Source organism: Diceros bicornis (genome assembly GCF_020826845.1).
Source record: "Diceros bicornis minor isolate mBicDic1 chromosome 13 unlocalized genomic scaffold, mDicBic1.mat.cur SUPER_13_unloc_1, whole genome shotgun sequence".
Classification (NCBI taxonomy): Eukaryota; Metazoa; Chordata; class Mammalia; order Perissodactyla; family Rhinocerotidae; genus Diceros; species Diceros bicornis.
The window spans coordinates 18,170,617-18,191,034 of NW_026690866.1; the positions used below are offsets into that span (position 1 = coordinate 18,170,617).

General features: G+C 49.2%; 1 protein-coding gene across 1 annotated transcript in view; it reads right to left on the minus strand.

Moving 5' to 3' along the window:
- Positions 1-2,160: 2,160 nt before the first annotated feature.
- Positions 2,161-20,418, minus strand: part of LOC131401746 (ral guanine nucleotide dissociation stimulator-like) — a 366,596-nt gene continuing 348,338 nt past the window's right edge. Inside the window, exons 5-8 of the mRNA XM_058536927.1 lie at positions 3,956-4,030; positions 3,329-3,361; positions 2,886-3,007; positions 2,161-2,232 (exon numbers count right to left, since the gene is read on the minus strand). Coding sequence (XP_058392910.1) covers positions 2,172-2,232; positions 2,886-3,007; positions 3,329-3,361; positions 3,956-4,030 — 291 coding nt within the window. The 3' untranslated portion in view covers positions 2,161-2,171. The remainder of the gene's footprint in view (positions 2,233-2,885; positions 3,008-3,328; positions 3,362-3,955; positions 4,031-20,418) is intronic.

Here is a 20,418-nt window from a genome sequence, read left to right on the forward strand (position 1 = left end):
CACACCAAGACCCCAAGAATTAATCAGAGGAGATGGCTGAGAGCACATCATTTCAACTGTAAATATTTCAGTTTCTCTATCAGATGAGGGATTTTTGGAACACAAACACAATAACGTTATCACACACAAAATTAAAAATGTCATTCGTATAATCAACTCTCTAGTCAGTATCCAAAGTCTCCCAGTTTTGTCAAGGTTATTTCCTGGTTTTACATTTTATTTGAGTCAGGATCTTAATGAAACTTTTCTTTTGTAATTGGTTGATCTGTTTCTGAAGTCACTTTTAATCTCTTAGTAGTTCATGCATCTTGGGATTTGGGTGGGATATGAGTGTGTGTGTTTGTGTTGTCTACAACGATGTGTGAATTCTTTCTTTCCTGGATGGCAGTGACCTGAAAAGAAGGACCTGGGCTGTGGGAACCAGGATTTCTACTCTGCTTCTGGCTGAAAAGGCCTCCCTGGGTGACACTTGCAGCCTTCAGAAAGGAGGGGGAAGAAGTACCAAGGAATTCAAGACAATGGCCCTTGTCTTACAGGGTGTTTCCAGGGCGTGATGTTCAAAATGCCGGATGCTAACCCTTTAGCTCCAGGTCGTTGAGTGGGTTCTCGGCATGAGCTCTGAGCAGTGTCTGTTAACCACCCACCTGGGGAGCATCTCAGCATTTTAATTTCTAAGGTTGTGTCTGTTGTGTCAAAGATTGGTGGCATTCCCCTGCTGGACCAACTTCTATACCTGCCCCTCTCCTGCCTCATCTTTCAAAACTCCCAACAAGAAAGTTTCACATCCCTGTAACACAAATACATATAACCACAGCACAGACTGGGGAAAAGAACACAGCCATCCCAGGGGTTACGTGCTCTACGACCTCAAGCCCAGCTGCCCCTTTGGGAGAAGTCAGTAACAACACGATTGTGTAAACTAGTGATTGTCTGAGACCAGGGACCTCAGAACCACATGCGCCCAGATGTCACCCAGGGCAGCAAGGGATGGTGTGGGTCATTCAGTGGACAGGATTAAGGTCTCTTGTCCTGGTAAACCAGAGCTTACCCCTGATCCATCAGGCCCAGCCGGGGAGGAATGGCCATGATGTACCTGACAGAGAGGCTGGGGGCCATCTAGGGAATTTCTACCCAAAAAGAATCATACAAGGAAGTGCAGGGATGTTGGAAATGCTAGTTCACTGGGAGCAGTTAGGTTTATGGAACAAAGTCCTGTTGTAGTTTTAAAAGATGCATCATGAATCTTTCGCTCTGGATATGAAACAAGCGGGAAAAGGACTTCCAAGGGCATGGGCCATGATCCCAGGAGGATTCCAATCTAGGCGAAGAGTGAACAGGGAGCCCTAGAGGCGGCCTGATGGGGATGTCCTGTGGGCCCTTAGTCCGTCTGCACATGGTCTTCCTCTGTCCTTGTCCTTTACACATGCAAACTTTTATCTTTTTACATTTTTTTTCTCATTTAGTGTTGATGCAATTCCAGAGACTGGTTAGAAAATGGCAAGTTCCAGTATCTGATCAAAGAAACCTCAACAAGAGAAGCAAAAAACATTCCTTCTCCCTGGAAAGCTGTAGAAAGACAGCCACTGACCTGGGGAAGGACATGGTCCTGGTAGGTGCTATTTGAAAGACACCCACATTTGAGTGGTTATTGCTCTGCCTGGGAAAGTCCCTCCAACCTCTACATCCAGGGAGATCTGAGGGGTTGTCTCTGCTCCTGGCCCAGGTGAACCACACAGAAATGCACCTGTCCTCTGTGGAAGGGGGGCTTGAGGGTTTCATTCAGTAGCCAGGGAGGAGGCTGGCCCTCCTCCCTTCTGCCACATGCAATAAGCTGTGACCATACACAAGTTCTTAATTCAAGGAGGAAAGTGAGATTCTGTGTCTCATTTACATGAGCATAAGAAGTGAAAGAACCACACCACAACACCCAGGCTGTGACAGAAACAGGATATAACGTAAATGTCAAATCTACCATTTACTAGTAAAGAAATAATATCACTCCTCCCCAATCGGTTAACAGTCGCTGTGGTGCAGATGTCAGGGAGTTGGGGGGGGTGGCGCCTCACTCTCGCGCTTTAGGGGAAACAAGGGAAAATCTTAGGATGTCCTCATTCACTCAGGGTGGGAAGAGATGCCCCGGTACACCCCGAGGGCGCCAGTGTCCCTGCTGGTCAGGAGGAGCTCCACTTGTGGTCTCCAGAGTGTGACGGCTCATCGCCAAATGCGTGGCGGCTGAAGAGAAGAAACAGACTATTTTGGGGTACCTCCCTGAGATTCATGGCACACCTCCCTGCCCCGCTGCACTCTGATCCAAACCCTGTGCTGTGTGCTGAGTCCATCAACAGCACCCTGTTTGTACCTGATGCAGGAGGCATCATTGAGCATCAGCCATTTCAGAGGATGCAACTGAATCCCAGAGAGGAGAGGGGAGCGGCCAGTCCCAGGCCTGGTCAGCAGTGGAGCTGGGATCCAGGCCCATGCTTAGCCTGAAGCTGTACTGAGCCCCTGGATTGAGTTGCTGCTGGTCCCAACACTCACTCGGCCCTAAACTGGAGGATGTCCGGTTCCTCTTTCTCTTGAAGAGCCGCATTTTGCTCGCCATCTGGTGTGCGGGCTCCAGCTGCCAGGAGACCCAGTAGCTACAGGACAGAGTGGACCTGTGAGCTACCGGGAGACCCAGTAGCTACAGGACAGAGTGGACCTGTGAGCTACTAGGAGCCACACCTCTGGTGCCCCTCCCAGAGCCTGCCAGCAGCTGAGTCCCAGTGACCCATGGGTCACCACGCTACGAGTTCTGAGGCTGATTAGCGAACCAGGCCACAGGCTGTGGAGCTGGCCATCACAGAGAGTCTGCCCTGCCCTCACCCAACTCCTGTCCCCCTCACCTCTCATGGACACTGATGGGCTCCAGGGCCTGGAACCAGGCCCCAAATCGCTCTTCGGGCTCCAGGTCATACGCATTTGCAGCCTGCTGGAGCAGCTGGATCCTCCTGATGACTTTGAATTTCTGAGAGGAAGGACAGGATGCAGACAGGGCTTGGGTGGGGAACCCTGCTAGGGATTTGTGCGGAGTGAGGATCTGGTCTGGGGTCTGTGCTCACTCGGGAACCTTCCTTCCTTCCCACTCCATTCAGGACTTGCCTGTCCTCACAGTTAGCTTGAATTAGTTCCTCATCCAGGAAGGTGTCCTTGATGCCAGGCCCCCCCGCACCCACCAACGTGATGGGATTCCCAGCTTTGTGGATCTGACCCAAGGGATGAGGCCAGAGAATGTCTTGCTAGGGGAGGTCTGTGATTTCCACTTCCCCACCCTCCCACAGCTGCTCACCTCACACCATTTCTGGAAGTTGGACTGTTTTCCCTGGAAGGGAGACAGCCAATGTCCATCAGAAACAGCGCCCTAAGCCCATAACTAACCCCCATCCCACCCCTTCTCAGGCTGCAGGAATGTCAGGGCCCAACAGAGGGCAGACCTTCCACAAAGAGAACTTGACACTGGGCCAGGCTCTGGGCTCCAGAGCAGGAGGGACAGGGGAGCTGAGGCCAGAGACCTTATGTAGCGCACCCTCTCTGATGACAGATGGGAAGACTGAGGCTTCAGGGAGGAAGGGACAGCTGGACCATAGAAGTGCTTCCTCACTTGCAGGGGCTGATGACACTCCCCCAGGGGCAGGGTCTGAGGGGGAGGCTGAGTGCAGCTCAGACACAGCCTCCTGCAGCTCTGCAGGCAGGCAGCTCTGAGCTTCACCAGCCCAAGGAGCCTAGTGGGGGGCTTACGCAGAGCGTCTATTCATGCATTGCTAAGATGGGCCTGACTCCCCAGCTCCCAGGGGTGGCCATGGGGCTCTCATGAGAGAAGGTTTGCCAGGTACTGAGAGCTCAGGGCCCAGTGCAGGGCTCTCGCCTCCCAAACCTCAGGATCCTGTTCCCTGGCCCCACCTCCAGGCTCACTCACTTCCAGATCATCCTCCATCCCAATGTCCAGCAGCTTCAGGTGATAGAGGAACGTGCCCAGGAAGGGGATGACACCCTGTGAAATCAGGGTGGGAGTGGTGAGATGAGTCCCACCTCTCAGGTGCCCCCATGGACCCTCCCCCAAATCCCTTCACCCCAGCCTCCTGCCCAACACAGTCTCCCACAGAGAGCAGCCTAGGATCCTCAGCAGCCTCCCCTCAGTTGCCCCTCCAGGAGCACACAACTTCCCCAGTCACCTCCTACGGGCTGCTCTTGGCAAATCCTAGGGTATGTGCTCCCTGCCCCTCTCCACTCTAATTCATCTTGGGCCCAGCCCTCTCAGGCCTCATCCTGGTCACTTCCAGGGCAGGCATTTGAGGCTCTGGGGCTCCAGGATCTTGGCTGGAGGAGGAGGGAGCCCTCTCTTAGGGAGGCCTCAAGCCATGAGGAGAGAGACCCCCTCCTCTGACACCCTCCCCCTCAGGCCCCCTCACCTGCTGTTGCGGCCTCTCCTGGGCTCCCTGGGGATCCATCTCTAGGGTGGCCCACACAGAGGTCACCTCCTGCAGGGTCAAGGACAGGCTCAGGGAGACCATGCTCCCTTCCCCGTGTCTCCCAGGCGCCTGATCCTAGACCCAGGACATCTGGTGTCTATGGCTGTTCCCATTCCAGAGTGCTCTGATTCTAGATCACTCCCATCTCCAACACTCCCTCCTCTGTGCCCTCAGGCCTGCCCAGGCCCCTAAGCCTCTCTCCTCATCAGGAAAATGTGAGGAGGATTCCCATGCCTCCCAGGGTCGCCTGAGGACTCAGTGTCATCTGAGTGTCACCAGTACTCTCCACTCCCCCCTCGAGGACGAGGAGCACAAAGCTCCTGCAAATTGCTCTCTCCCTTGTACCTCATCACCACTGTGAGGCCTGCACCACAGATCATCTCCCTCCATATCCCAGATGAGGAGACCGAGGCCCACAGAGGTGCAGTGACTTGCTCAGGGGCGCACAGAGGAGACCACCCCCCCTCTCAGCCAAAGGGCCTGGCCCTCGGTCTTCACTCCTCCTCCAGACACACCTCTGACCAAGGTCCTGTGCTCTGGACTCTCGGGGTGTGTTGAGGCCCTCAGTCAGCCTGAGCCATGGATTGGGAGGCACAAGGTGTCTCGGGGTCCTATCCAAGTGGATTCTGTGTTTTCCAGCCCCCTGGGATTCTCTGACACCAGGCTGCACTTGAGGCCATGCCAAAGCCTCAGCTCCCTAGGATCCCCTCAGGATAAACCCTGCACAGAACTCCTCCTTTATTCACTCAGGAAGGGGACCCCCTTGTGCCACATCTGAGTGACAGTGTAGGGGGTGACCATGGCGCTGTGTAATGGTGACATTTGAATCCTTTTTTACTTGGAGACGTCTAATGTCCTGTCAGGAAGGTCCATTAAGTATCTGTAGGTTCCCCGATAATTCTCATTGCCATCTGGGGTGTATCTTTGTCAACAAGGCACCGGGCGAGACTCACTGATTTGTCAGCAGTGACCACTATAGGGTTAGATCGCACACTCCCAGAGAGCACACAGTTCTGTCCCAGATCCACCATTTGGCCCAAGGCTTGGCAGCCCCTGTGTTCACAAGGCCTGTGTGACCTCACAGTGCCCATCCCTGGAGCAGGCAGAGTGCCCTCCCCTGCAAGGTGCAGTGAAGACAGAAGGAGCAGCAGGGGCCTGGCTTCCTGAGGACAGGCTGGGCTGCTTTAGGAAGAAAGGAACCCCCACCCACTCCATCCACCCACCAGCCTGGAGGAAGAGGGCCAGCTGATAGGTCCACATGGAAGCCAGAGACCTGTTCATTCTGCCAGCTCTTCACCTCCTGGAAAAGTCCAGGCGACACCACTGTATCCCGTTCCCAACACCTCCTGCCCCAAACAGTCCCCACCAGCCCCTGCAGCTCACAACCCCCGCTTCCTGTCAAGCTGGACAAGACAGACCGTTATTTCTCATTGAACTTTAAGTGAAAAACTTCCCAAAGCACATCCTGGCTAGTCCCTCCCCACCTCACCTCCCCTCCTTCCAGATCTCCAGCCTCCACTCACCTCCTTGAGCCACTTCCTGCTCTCCCGCTGGCTTGTTTTCATCAACCGTTTAAGTTTTGTCCAGTTCTTCCTGAGGAGGGAAAAAAGGAAAGAAACACTATGGAGTTGTTTGAGGGAAAATCCCTTTTGTTTGAAAACCCAGAAGATCCAGACAGCCTGGATGAGCGTTTTGACTGTGTCCTCTGAGCCCTGAGGTGTCTGGCACTGGGGAAGGGGCTCTCCTATTGTCACCTGGGGCCTCCATTCTCTTATCTTCTCAGCAGATGTGTTTTAAACAGTCTTAATTTCATGTGGACAGAGAATTTTGTTGCTGAAAACACTTGAAAATCTTCAATTTGGCTCAAGCCAGGATCTGTCACTTAGGGAAACTGATTCCTGAAGCAGAACCACTGGCCTAAGTTTTCAGAAAGACTCCAAGCCTTCCAACCAGGTTAGACCCTATCGCCAGGGTTTGCTGTCTTCCAGGAGGTCCCAACTGACTGAAGAGCAATGCCAGCCCTGTGTGGCGTCTGGTCCACCCAGGTGGTCCTAGCATGGAGAGAGGCCTACCCACCTGGACACCCATCTCCATGTCTCTTTTAAAGGCTGAATGGAGGGGCCCTGCAGAGCCCAGAGGATCACATGGAGTGAGGAAAGTTTCCTCAAGCCTTGGCATTCCTGGGGAAGGGAAGAGAATGAGCTGTGAGGGGGAGCTGGAGCACTGCTTCCTCTGGTTTCTGTCGCCTCATTGACATCTCCTGTCCTGGATGAGACAGCGGCTCAGGGAACCCGGGAAAGGCACAGCTGGAACCTGATGAGGAATACTTCCAAGAGGAGGATTTTGGCTCAAGCCAAGGAAGGAGCCCAGGAAGGGGTGAGATTCCCACCACTGGGACCAGGAGTCAGGTCATCGAAGCACTGGCAGGAGGGGCCTAAGTATTGTGCAAAGGCTCAGACCACAGACTTCAAACATGAGAGCTGAGAAAGGAGAAGGGGCAGTTCCCCTGACTCCAGAGAGGGGCTCTCAGGGCCTCCCACATCTTACCCTGGCCATCTGGGTTCAGAGCTCCACCACCCTGGCCCTGTCCTGGACCGTCATGCTCGGGTCCCCAATGCAGGTGGTGATGACACATTCGACCATTCTGTTAAAGTGGGTCATGTTGGCAAGGATGGTGGGTGCCAGGTGCTCATTACCCCTGTTGTCACACTGGCACCAGATGGAGCCCAGGAAGTCGTGGGACATCACTTTCTTGAAGAGATCCTGGGCAGGACAGGGAGTGTCACCCAGCCCTGCCACAACCCAGCTCAGTGTCCAGCTCCCACAGTCCCAGGCCGGGTCAGAGGTCAGAGCTGGAGCTCAGGAAGCTGATAATGCGGCCTGAGGCTTGTGGGAGTCCCTGCGTGTTACCTGTGTCCCCTGAGGGCACCCAGCACAGGATGACCCAGGACACGATAATGTGGTGCAGGGAAGTGGCATTTGCTCGCTGCCCAGTCTCACTTCCAACAAGCATCAGAACTCGGCTCCTGCTTGACCGTCTCTAGGGGCATCTCCCACCCATACTGACCATCCTAGGGTCTTTCTTCTCTTTCAGGTACACATTTCTCCAAGGCAGCAACAACCACAGGCTTTGTTTTTCTGCCTTGTAGTCATGTACACATGAGGTGCCTAATTAGTGCTGAGGCTGTTGAGGCCTCCTGGGCAAATGAGTGAACTACCCAGGACGATACAGCACTTCAGTGTGCTCCCCTCCCCCACCAAAGCGCAGACTCTGCCCAACGTCCTCTCTGTTTCACCTCGTCCAGCTGCACAGCCACTCTGCATGGCAGCTGCTCTCAGTGTCCATCTCTACTGTCCACATGAGGACAGCAAAAGCTTGGGAGTTAAGAAGTCTGCTCAGGTCACATGAGGGTAAGCAGGGAAACTGGACCGAGATCATGGGATTCTGGATCAGGAAATGTCAAGTGTGGGGCAGCTCATGGCACAGCGAAGGCCGAACCCACCTGCCCTGAGAGCCCCGCTGCTCACCACATCCATCAGTGTCAACTGCTCTGCCACCAGCCGGGGAGGTAACTCCAAGAAGTCAGGCCTCTCCTCCCTCAACAGGTTCTATCTGGTCACATCCCAGGGGCAGGTGGGCTCTGGGGCTGGATCTGGCTCTGCTGTTATCTCTCCAGGTGGAGTGATGATTCTCCCTGGAGCCAATGGTCCAGCTGGCTCCAGCTCAGGAGCTGGCACTGGGGCTGGAGCTGATGTTGGTGGTGGCTCTGTCCCTGGAGGGACTGATGGAGGTGACACTGGCTCCCGCTGTAGCACAGGTGGTGGAACTAGAACTGGAGCTGGATCTAGCCATGGAGCTAGACCTTGCTCTGGCTCTGGAGCCGGAGGGAGCTCTGGAGATGGTACTGCAGCAGGAGACAGAAACAGTGTAACTCAAGTAGCTGACTTCCCCGGTCCCTGTCACAGCCAGGAAAGACCCCACTGCCTTTAAGGGAAACTAGACTTTGAAGATCCTGCAGATCATCTTCCCAGACTGCAGTCTTCTCACCTTCCAGATCTGCCTCAATGGGCATTGGATGCTCCAGCTGGACCTGGAGAAAAGTAGGCGTGGCCCCCCAGCTCCGAGCCAGGCAAGCTGAGATGCAGAGATGTCAGCTTCATCCTGAAGCAGGGAAAGTGCAGGGGTTCCCAGAAATCCTGCCCTGGGTCCAGGCAGGTTCCCACCAGAGAAGAGATGACACTGGGGGAGGCAATTGGGCAACAGATTCAGAGGCCTAGCCTTTCCCTCCACACTTCTCATGCAAGGCACAGATGCCTGCCCCTTCTCATCCCGGCGATGAGCCCCTGCTCATCCAGCACGTTGAACACAGAGCCTGTCGTGACTCTCTTCCTGCTGACACTCTTCTCCTGAAGGGCCGGGACACAGCCCAGCCTAACCCTCCATGTACTTGTGCAACTGGATTGAGCAGAGGCCGGTTTTTGAGCGGGTTGCTCCTGTCTTGGGCCTGGAGGTGGTGGTCACAAGAGGTAGATATGGGAAAAAGGAGACAGATTAAGATGGGTCTGTGATGGGAATGGGTCTCTTGGAGACAACTCAGCCTAGCCACCCCTCTGTTTCCCAGGGGTCCTGGCACCCATCCATAATTCTTTGACTCCTGTCTTCCTGGAGTGGAAGCCACCAGACCTCAGCCTTCCCTTGGGAATCAAAAGATGTGTGAGATGCAAGGTTCTGACAGGCGCGCCCCAGCCACAGCCCCCATCTCTCCCTCCACAGCTTGTTCAGTAGAGACAGGAAGCCCTTCTTCTGGACCCAAAGACCACTCACTTTTTTAGATGGTCCTGTGCTCTGCCCTACTGGCTGGAATAAGGGAAGATGCCTCAAGCTATAAAGGAGGCTATCAGGGCATCACTTGGGATGTACCATGGAAGACAGGACCTGCAAAAGATGTCTAATGTCACTGTCTGACTCTCAGACGACAACTGAGGCACAGCGATTGTGTCTACTTCATTCACTGACTTTACTAAGTGTCCTCAAAAGTCCTGCATGTAGTAGGTATTTAATCTACACACTTGAATGAATGAAGTCCAGCCAGACCATCCCAGACATTTGAGTGGGCCTAGGGCCTCTCTGCTGCCCCAGAAATCCTTAATTGGCTACCCCAAGGAAAAGGATCAGGACCAGCTGGATGGAAGCTCAACTCCATGACAGGGTGATTTCTATGTGTTTTTCCACACTCAGAAAGGCCACATCCTAGAGATCAGTGAGGCAGACTACTTTTCACAGTGAAGAGAAAAATAAACACCATGGACAACCACAGCACGTCCACAGCGCTCTCTGCAGATCCAGGCACCAGGTAAGCACCTGCCATTTCTGATCCCATTAGTCCCTACAAGATCACCATGAAATTTATCCTCCCCCCCGACTTTTCAGAAGAGTAAACTGAGGTTCAGAGAGATGTGGGGATTTGCCGAATGTACACAGCTGGCAGTGGGCAGAGTCACCACTGTGCTGAGGAGGGAATGGCTACTCACCTAGTAAACAGCTGGTCCAGAACCCGGTAGAATGTGTCTAAGGCCGAGTAGTTGACCATGAAGGTGGTGAAGCTGGACGTGTTCCTACTCAGGAAAGCTGGTGCCATGGACTCTGTCAGCTTCTCCATCATGCCTGCCTGGAGGGCACGCATCCTGAAGGCCTCATTTAAATTCACAGTGAACTCATCCTCACACTGGGTGTGAGGAGGGGGCACATACAGTAAGTGATATCACAGTGAACCACCAGGAGGACTGAGGTGACTTTCTACCCTCCCGTGTAGCTGGTGGGGAGGAGTGGAGGTCCAGATTCCTTTGCGAGTGGGACTGTGGGGTACTCTAGTGAGAAAATTCTGGATGTGGGGACTCCAGGGGGTTCTCAGATTTGAGCCTGCATTCTAGTACTGCCTTTGTCATCTAAGAGTCCTGCGTGTGAAGACCCCTCTGCACCCACACTCACCTCAGAGCAGCCCTGGTCATGGATGGACTGGTGCACTTGTGTTCTCTCCAGGGAGAGGGTGAACTGGAAACCATCCACCAGCTCCTCGACCATCTCTTGGGTGCAGCTCTGCAGTGACAGTGCCCAGCAGTCAGGCCAGGAGGGATCAGGGGCCTGCCTGGACTTTGCCACAGGGGGAAACACCCCCACAGATCAGGCACAGAGGGGAATCTGCATAGACTTCATCAGGGAAGGAATGCGAGGACACTTTGAGGGCCCGGGATTCACATGCAGATAGAGGATCTTGGTCCCCAGCACTCACCTTCCTCTCCTGCAACCAAGATCTTGAGCATGAACATAACACACTGCTCGACTCCCACCATCTAGCTTCCTGCTCCTGCCCAGGCTGGGTCCTCCTCATCCCCAGCTTCCCTAACTCCACCTCACACACACACACACACACACACACACACACGAGTGTCAAGGGGTGTGGGGCTGTCCTTTTGGGATCACAGTTCTGGCCTGACCTAGAGTGGCCTGCCCTGGCCCACACTGATACCTGATGGTTCCTCCTGCCAAAAGGCCATAGACATTCGAGGTGAGGGCTGAGCCAATGTCGAAAGCGACTTAACATGCTCTCATTCTGGGCTTTCCGGGGGCCAGAGCCTCGGAAAGTCACGGGACAACATGAGAACATCCTGCTCTGTCGAGTGTCTCCACTCAAATGACTGGACAGGAGGCTGTGATTACAATGTGGGTGCCTGGTAACCAGAGTTCTAAGTTCTGTTGGGGGCTGTCACCAAGGAAGTGAGGTCACTTCTTCAATGTTCCAATACTTGACCCCTTCATTCAATCAGACCCACCCAAAGCCCCCGCTAGGCTGTTGGCTGCTCTCCCTCCTTGCTCGTGTCATCTCCATCACCGTACACAAATACCCATCACCACCCTCCCCACAGCTCCTTGGGAGTGGATTCAGGGGCACAGCTTTGAGGAGACAGAGCTGAAGTCAGACCTCTTTTCTCCTACCAGTTCTGTGTCCTGGAAAAGATGCTGTGCCTCTCAAGATCTCCCCAGTCTCCCAAACTGCACAATGAGGATTGGGCTAAAAACAGCTTCCTAGGGACCTTGTCAGGGTACATGTGATAATACGTACAACACCTTTGGGCTGGTGTCACAAGTGTCTAATGTACACACTTAGAGATGGAGGAAGTACAAGAAGGAGTAGGACATCACATAGACTACCAGTCAGAATTTCTCTGGGTTCCAGATGTGTGATCTTGAGAAAGTGACTGCCCCTCTGGGCCTCATTTTCAGGTCTGCATCCTGTAGGAGTTGAAATTAGAGGAAATTCAGACATTGTGATCCACTGTCATTAACCCTTCCACGGTCACCTGTTTTACTCAGAATCAGTCCCAAGTGCCTCACGTTGGCATATGTGATGGGCAGCCTCCACAATGGCCCCAATGCTCCCTGCCTCTTGAAGTGCACATCCTTTTGTCATCACTAAGTGGTCAGTATCTGGCTTCTGAACAACAGAACACAGCCAAGGTGATGGGGTGTCACTTCCAAGTTTAAATTACAAAACGTCTGTCACTTCCTGCTTACTGGCTTACTTGGGTTCCCTACTTACCTCCCTCCTTCTGTTTCCCTCTCTCTCTCTCTCTCTCGCTCACTCTCTCTCTCTCACTCTCGCTCTGTATCAAATCACCAGAACTGGGAATGCAAGTGCTGATGTTTTCAGTTGCACTATGTATAGGCTCCATAAGAGAGAAATGAGGGAGTGTCCAGCCAACAGACAGACAGGAACTCAGACTTTCAGTCCAAATGGATCCTGACAAAACCCATGTGAGTGATCTTGGGTGGGAATCCTCCCCCATTTGAGCCCTGTTGAGACCACAACCCTGCTTCAGAGAGACTTTGAGGCACAGGGACCCAGCTAACTCATGCCAGATGCTTGGCTCACAGAAATTATGAGATGTTATATATTTGTACTGTATAGGTGGTAGGTTTTGGAGTAATGTTGTCACAGAGGAACAGAAAGTAACAGTCTACCATGTCCCAGCATCCAGCCTGATCACCCTCCTCTCTCCTCTCACTCTCTCTTCTCAGGCTCACTCCAGCCACACTGGCCACATTTCTGACCTTCCCTAGTCAATCTCGCTTCTTCCTGTGAGTCTCTGCATCAGGGAGCCTTCTCCTTGACACACTAACTGTTCCCAGACATACACAGGGGTGCTTACACTTGTCATTCTGGTCACAGCAAAGGTCTGAAATGCCTCAGAGAGGCCTTTCAGAACCTCCTAGCACAGTCGCTACTATCACAGATCTTACATCCAGAAGAGCATTATATGATTACCTCCTCCTTCCTCCCATTGAGATAAAATGAGTGCACGGGGAAGGGCTGTCTGCTTTGGTTGATGCAGAGGCAATTCCTTCTGGTTATAGCAGGCATAGGACTGTCTCTTCCAGGCCGAATTTTTCCCACCACGAGTCCATTGTTTAAGGGAACCGTCATTCCCTCTCTTTCATGGGTCTGGTTTCCCCAAGAACACAGTGAACACTCTCCCTGTGCTGCATCACCATAAACCCACAGCCAGAAGATAAGCACCAAGTTAAAACACCACCAGATCCTGAATTCAGTCACTGCTGAGACACTCCCATCAATGTTGTCATTCAATGGTGACTCCTGAGGACACCTTTCCCCTGAGATCCAGTCCCATCCTGTCCTCAGCTTCTTACAGTAACACTGAGATTTCGTCAGAGTCCTCCCAACCTGAGCAAGAAACATTCTGAAATGTTCTCTGTATTAATTTTCAGGGACTGGGGACATTGGTAGATGTAATTTGAGTGTGTATGTGCAGTAGTTTCTATGCAGGTATTCTATTTTTCATACAAATAAAATAGTGTGGCTAATCAATGCACCAAGAAAATGAATAACTGTTCAAATTTGTTCATGATGTGAAGTCTTTAGAGAATAAATGTCGTGGTTAAGAGCACAGAGTATGGAGCTAACTCCTCATGTCCAAATTCAAGCTCAATCCCTTACTAGATATTTGTATTGACTGAGTTATTTACCTGATTGGTGCCTCAGTTTCTTCATCACTCAGTTGACAATAATGATCAGCATACCTACTTTGTAGGTTTATGGAGAGTATTAAAGGAGGTAATGTTTGAAAAATGCTTGGAACACCTAGCGTATTGCCAGTGTTGTGCCTATATATTAGAAATTATTCTGACACTGCCTGTGAGCCCCAGTGGGTGAGACTGTTGCCTGGATGTATGTAGAAAGCACTCCATGACATACGATGAATAAATGAGTGAACAACATTGGCGAATGCATTACCAATGTCACCTATGTGACCTTACAAGCATTCCCAAGCCGAACCACACGCAGACATTCCTGCTTTGTCCTGCATCACATTCCCTGGAGGAATCACTGGGGCTTCTTGGACCCTGGTAACCGTGCCCACTAAAGGTTCTTTTCTGTCAGCAAACCCCAGTCTTTGTCCAATTGCTGCAGCTCACAGCGTCTGCGCTCTGATCCTTGTCTTCACTGGAGGGAGAAGTGCCATCCTCAGAGCTGGGCACACACAGAGCCTGAACCTTGGATAAAATGATTCCCTGGCCCTTGGTCAGGTAGAAGAGCGCAGGGACAGAGTGGGATTTGGGGAAAATCCTCCAGGTGTTGTCAGAAGGGATGGAGGCATGGGATGTGTCAGCAAGGACTTGTCTGCTTGGTGGGCCTTAGTAGTTAAATAGTAGGGAGGCTGGGAAGTTTTGTAGGTTCTAGCATAATACAATCAATATGACGGTCATGAAATCAGAATCAGCCTAATGAAGGCCAAATTAACCCAATGTCAGCTGTTCCCTGAATCTCTAATCCAGTAGTGTTCTATCATCTCCTTTTCATTGATTGGCTAGAGTAATTATAATTTACATAGCCTGTCTATTTTTACATAGAAAAGAAAAAGTGAGTTTTAAAACAACCCTCCTTGGAAAAGTCTCCCTAACATATTGAATTAATAACAGAAGCCACGACAGGAAATTCACCACATATCTTGAGCTTTAGTCTCTGGTTTTAGATCTTCCTAACTGGTAAATTACCTTGACTTCTGCCTTCTTTCTTGAGATTAGTCCACTTAAGACTAAATAGGAGTGCAACCTCATGCCATGGGAGAAGTGGTGACTCTAGGAAGAGGTTTGTTCCATTATGTCAGTGTGTGTGTGTGTGTGTGTGTGTGTGTGTGTGTGTATGACAGTTTTTGTTTCATCTTGCAGTGTGGGCCAGTGTAGATGCCTTTTCTAGGGAAAAAAATTTCCCTAACCACTTTCTCTGGTATTTATTTTCACTGATGGCTTCATCGGCACTGTCCAATAGTAACATTAAGCACTCTATATTATAGAATTTAATTTTTTTCTTAGTAGCCACATTTTAAAAAATGAAAGCAAACAAGTGAAACTAATTTTAACAGTATATTTTAACCAACTATAACCAAGATATCATCAATGTGGGTGCAGTCTATACAAAAGTTAATAATGAGAGAGTTTACATTTTTTTCCTGGATTTCATAAATCCAGTGTGTACTTCCCACTTACAGCACATTCTCCATTTTTAAGTTGAATTTTTTCAGACATAGTTTCGCTGTACTGAGATTTAATATTCACAGTTGTCAAATAAGAGTCACTAGGAGAGGGGTGGATGATAATTTCACTACTGATTTAAGCTCTAATGGAGCTATGAACACCAACTTGTCAATGGGTTAATCAAATGAATAGTCATATAGCACAGAAGAATACTATGATTTGGGATTTAGAGAATGACTGGGGAAAGTGGGTCCTGACAGGGAGCACCAGGGATTTTGTTGTTGAGAGTGACAAGGACAAAAAGACAATAAAGTCATACTCATAAGTGTCTAACAACATGGGGGAGAAGAAATGACCTGCCGTAGTCCTGAGTTTTGACCTCGAGCTTTCTGTTCTTGACCCAAATCTCTTTGACGATGTCCCAGGACACAGGTCAGATTAATCCCCACAGGGAGAGAGGGAAGGTAGAAGTACAAGGCATCTGACATAATTGTCCTGGGAAGGCAGGCTTCATTTATCACTCTGATCCACATTCCCAATTTTGATTTGGTATTTAGAAAAAGACTGGGGATCGTGTGTCTTGACAGGGAGCACCAAGGATTTTGTTGTTGAGAGAGAAAAGGACAAAAAGAGAATAAAGTCATACACATAAGTGTCTAACAACACGGGGGAGAAGAAATGACCTGCCGTAGTCCTGAGTTTTGACCTCGTGGTTTCTTTTCTTGACCCAAATCTCTTTGATGATGTCCCAGGACACAGGTCAGATTAATCCCCACAGGGAGAGAGGGAGGGTAGAAGTACAGGGAATCTGAAATAATTGTCCTGGGAAGGCAGGCTTCATTTATAACTCTGATCCACTTTCAAAATTTATTTTTATAGGGTAAGAGGAGAAGAAGTATGATGGTCAAATCATCACAGAGGAAGTGATATGATTGTGGAAAGCAATCTAAACCAAAGCCTGGTTTGAGCATCTCCAACCCTTTGAGGATGTCCAGTTACATATTCAAGAGACCAGTTACTAGAATCACATCCTATCCTGGCAATGAGGTCAGATACCATCAAAGGTAAGAAAACTTGGAGCAGCCCCAACAACTCTGCTGGCAGAAGAGACTCCAAGGTCTCCAGGCCTGCAGAGTGCAGGAGAAGTGTTAAGTGCTTTGGACCTTGCCAAAGCCCTGCTGAATCTTGCACCTAATTGCACAGGTGTATCCCTGCCAGGTGAGCTCGCAGGTGTTCTGAACTCCATTCCCCTTGCCCACCCCTTCCTGGTCTTCAGATTCAGCAGAGATGATCCCAGGAGCTTGTCTGTACATCCCACAGCTCCTTTGCAAACGTCTTCTGGTGACTGAGGAAGATATCAGGAAACAGGAAGGGAAAGTGAAGACGACAAGAGACAGACTGTCGGTAGCACTGATGCAGACAGACTTGCTAGCTAGGCAGGGAGAGTGAGGGGCCAAGAAGGACATCCCGACAAACACGTTGAAGAAAACAGAAGACGGCGCAGATAACATGGAGCTCACACTACATTAATGCCTCTGCAGGGGTCCCGATGATTTCTTTCTTTGAGCTCTTGAAACTTTAATATATACCAATAATTTTCTTTTCTTGGACTCCTTTGTATGACAGAGAAGATACAGACAGTGATCCTTCTGAGGTTAGAGATTGGGTTTCCGGTGAGAAGAGAAAGGAGATATTTCTTTCTCATTTTGTTCTCTCATTTTCCTTTACTGAGTTTTATCTATTTGTATTTTAAGACCAGGAGTTTTCACAGTCAGGGGATTCTTTAGAGTTTTGCCCTCACATTCACAGAAAAAACACACGTAGTCCAAATGGATTGTCCTTTTTGTGTAATATTGCAATAGATTCCAACGTAATATAGCACTAAAGAGCTGTTATATCTGTCTTCTCAAAAAAGACACCTACTTCTGGGTCTCTATTTTTCTGGTATTTGTTGCATGTTGAATCACAGTTGCATATCATGAACTTCTGGGTTGTCCCTTTTTTTAGATTTATATGTGTTGAAAATTTGATTCATGAAAATCGATATGCCATTGTGGTATCATGTTGTCAGGAGAACGACTGTTTTCAGCATCACAAGTCTCACAATAAGCCAGTGTGTTGGGATTTGTCTATTTGCCTGATCGAGTATGTTGCACTCTTCAAATCCTCTTTATCATTACTTACTTTTGTTCCACAGATTTATCAGTTTCTGAGAGCAATGCGTTAAACAATAATAGAGTATCTTAGTATTTATATCTTCCCTAAAAAATGAGTTATTTTTTAGCTAAATCTTCTCTCCTCTATTCTTCCATGTGGTAATCATCTGGAATTTTGGTTCGAATGTGTTTTTAATGTCTTGCTTTAAAACTAATACTAAATTAGACAGATGTTTTTTCCTTTCCTTGTGACTCCTGTTATGTTTTCCTGGGTTCACATTTCTTCTTCCTGATGTACATTCTTTACCGCTTCTTTCACTGTGGGCCTGTGTGAGGTCAAATTTGAGTCTGTTTGTAGGTCAGATAACGTCTTTTTTTCTTTCACACATAGTTTGAATAGGTGTTTAATTTAGCTTTGTAGTAATTTTTTTCCTTCTTTGTCAAGTTATTTAATATTTCTGAGCCTCCACATCTTTAGCTTAAAATGGGAATAAATCCCTAAAATTGTGACTGTAACTGAGATCATACACGCAGAGCTTTCCAGTCATGTTGTTTAGAAGAAATTTGTCAATAATGATAACTATTATCATTACTGATAATGATATTATAATAATTAATATATAATAATATATTAATGTATAATGATTATACATTAATTTATAATTATAATGTACACTATATAATGTATAATGTATGCAGTGTGCAATAATAATATATTAATATTATTAATCATTAGAATCTTCATAGTGTGCATTCTTGGAGAATCACTGCTTCAGATTGAGAATGTGAAGCTCAAACACAAAAAGTCTGCGAGAGTGCCATGACTGTGACTTTAATTATCAGCCGTTGGGTATCTTCAGCTGTGGTCGTCTGCACAGAGTGTACAGATAATGTAATCTGTTCTCACAGACCCACGGCAGAACAGCGCAGCCTGCCTCATGCCTGGGATGCTCTGGGCTGCTTGTTGGGGAGCCTCTGCTGTGAGGCTAATTGGACTCTGTACAGAGAAAGATGAAAAAAGACTCTTTCTTTTCCCTCAGATTTCTCCCGCCGAGTATTATTCACTTTTACATCCAGAGCAGACACACTCTTCCCAGAGCCTGGGTGTTTCTCTGGGATTCAGGCTTCCCAGACACCTAGTCATTTCAGGTCCCAAGGCCCAAGGGGACTGCAGAATCATGTCTCACCCACTCCTCCTCCCATCTTGGCCTGTTTCCCGTCACGGAGGACGCATGAGTGGGGAGAGGAGCCATCAAGGGAGATTGACCTGGAAGTCCTGGTGAATCTGAGCTTCAGAGAATGAAGCAGAAAAGGGGAACCTGAGACTGCCAGGGCTTCAGTTGGGGAGGAATATGGAGGAACCAAGAGGGGTGTGATGGCTGCACAGAGTGAAGGGGAGGGAGGTTCCAAATTTTCCTTAGAAGGGAAACCTTGCGCTGAAGTGGGGATTCGATATTACATGATGGCAACATCTGTGCTGGTTTCACCAATTCTGGTATCCCCGAGGGATGAACTGGTGTGACACCACAGGACAGAAGTTGCAGTCACTTTCAGGACTTAAGGAAGGTGAAACCTTTCAGCTTAGTCCCCTGTGAGCCAATCAGGGGCCAATTCTAGACAGGCTCAGAACCTGCATCCGTCCAATGTGGTTTCATTCTGTTCCAGTCAAGCTCCTGTGGACTCCAGCTGGGCAAAAGGGACCTCAGATCTAGTCATATCTAGTCATCACAGCTTCCGTAGGTCACCATGAGGCAGGTAATAGCCCAGGCGTCGTCACTGGACCTCATAGTTGCTCTCCTTCCTCCGTCAGCAGACAGTGACTTGTGAGATGAGGAGAGCTCATCAGAATGGTCCAGTCAGCTGCCCAGTATGGGAGACTCCAGGGGAAGGAGATGCCAAAGCCACAGAGACCCGATGCCTCCTGTGTCTCCCTCTTCCTTTTTTCCACTTAATTTTCACCCTCAGTCCTTCTTTTCCTTTCCTTTTCCCTCGTTCGGCTCTCTCTCTCTCTCTTTCCCCTACATGTTCTAGCTTAATTGAGGTATTCACGATATACAGAAAACTGCATATATTTAAAGTGAACAATTTGATACATTTTGATTATAACTTATTGAACCATCACCACAATGAAGAAAAGGAACACTATCTTCCCCAAATTTCCTCATGCACATTTTAATTCCTCATTCCCTGCCGTTTGCAAACACATTCTCATTCCCAGAGACGAGTGATCTGGTATATGTCCCTATAGATTTTCCTGCATTTTACAAAAATGTTTATAAATGGGATCATATACTATGTACTCATTTTTTACTGGCTTCTTTCACTCAGCATAATTATTTTGATATTTATGCTTGTCATTGCATGTACTATGAATTCATTCCTATCCCCAACCATTCCCTGGCAGCACTGTGCACACGCCCGAACACTTCCCATGTTGGTGTGAGAGCCAATAGTAAAGCTGCATCCCCAAAAGTAGGAATGCGCCTTGGTGCAACTCTGGGAGGGGTTGGTGGCAGCCTTGGAGCTGCACATGAACACTTTCCTGGATGGATGGAAAGCCCACCATGCCACTGCAGTCCCAAGGATTGGACAATGCTCAGAACCCATGAAGAAGCCCCACCCACCAAGTACAGAGGCTGGCATGAGCATAAGAAAAAGCAGCAGCAGATATACGTGCACATATCTGCTTTCGCAGGTGGCACAAATACCCATAGTAGTGTTGTGGTCTCACAACTGTGTACGTGCCTCCATGTGGTGGCAGCTCTGAGCCCAGTGGGAATGCTTTCCCAGCGAGTGGAACACCCACTGTACCCACGCAACTTCCAGCATTTGGGGTGGGATCAGAAACACAGCTCATGCTTTCCCCATAGCGGTAGCAGGTGGAATCTGCGACCTGATACTACCACAAATACACAGACAAGAGTTTAGTTCATCAAACAGCATAAGAAACTACAGTAACAATTCAGAGCAGAAAGAAATGACAAATCTCCAGAAACGAAACTTGAAGTCACAGAAATTTACAATCTAAATGACAGAGTTCAAAATAACTATCATAAAGAAACTCACCAAATTACAAGAGTGTTCAGACAGTTTGATGAACTCAAGAATAAAATTAATGAGGAAAAGGAATACTTCATCAAAGATACTGAAACTATTAAAAAAAAAAACAAGCAGAAATTCTGGATATGAATAACATAATTAA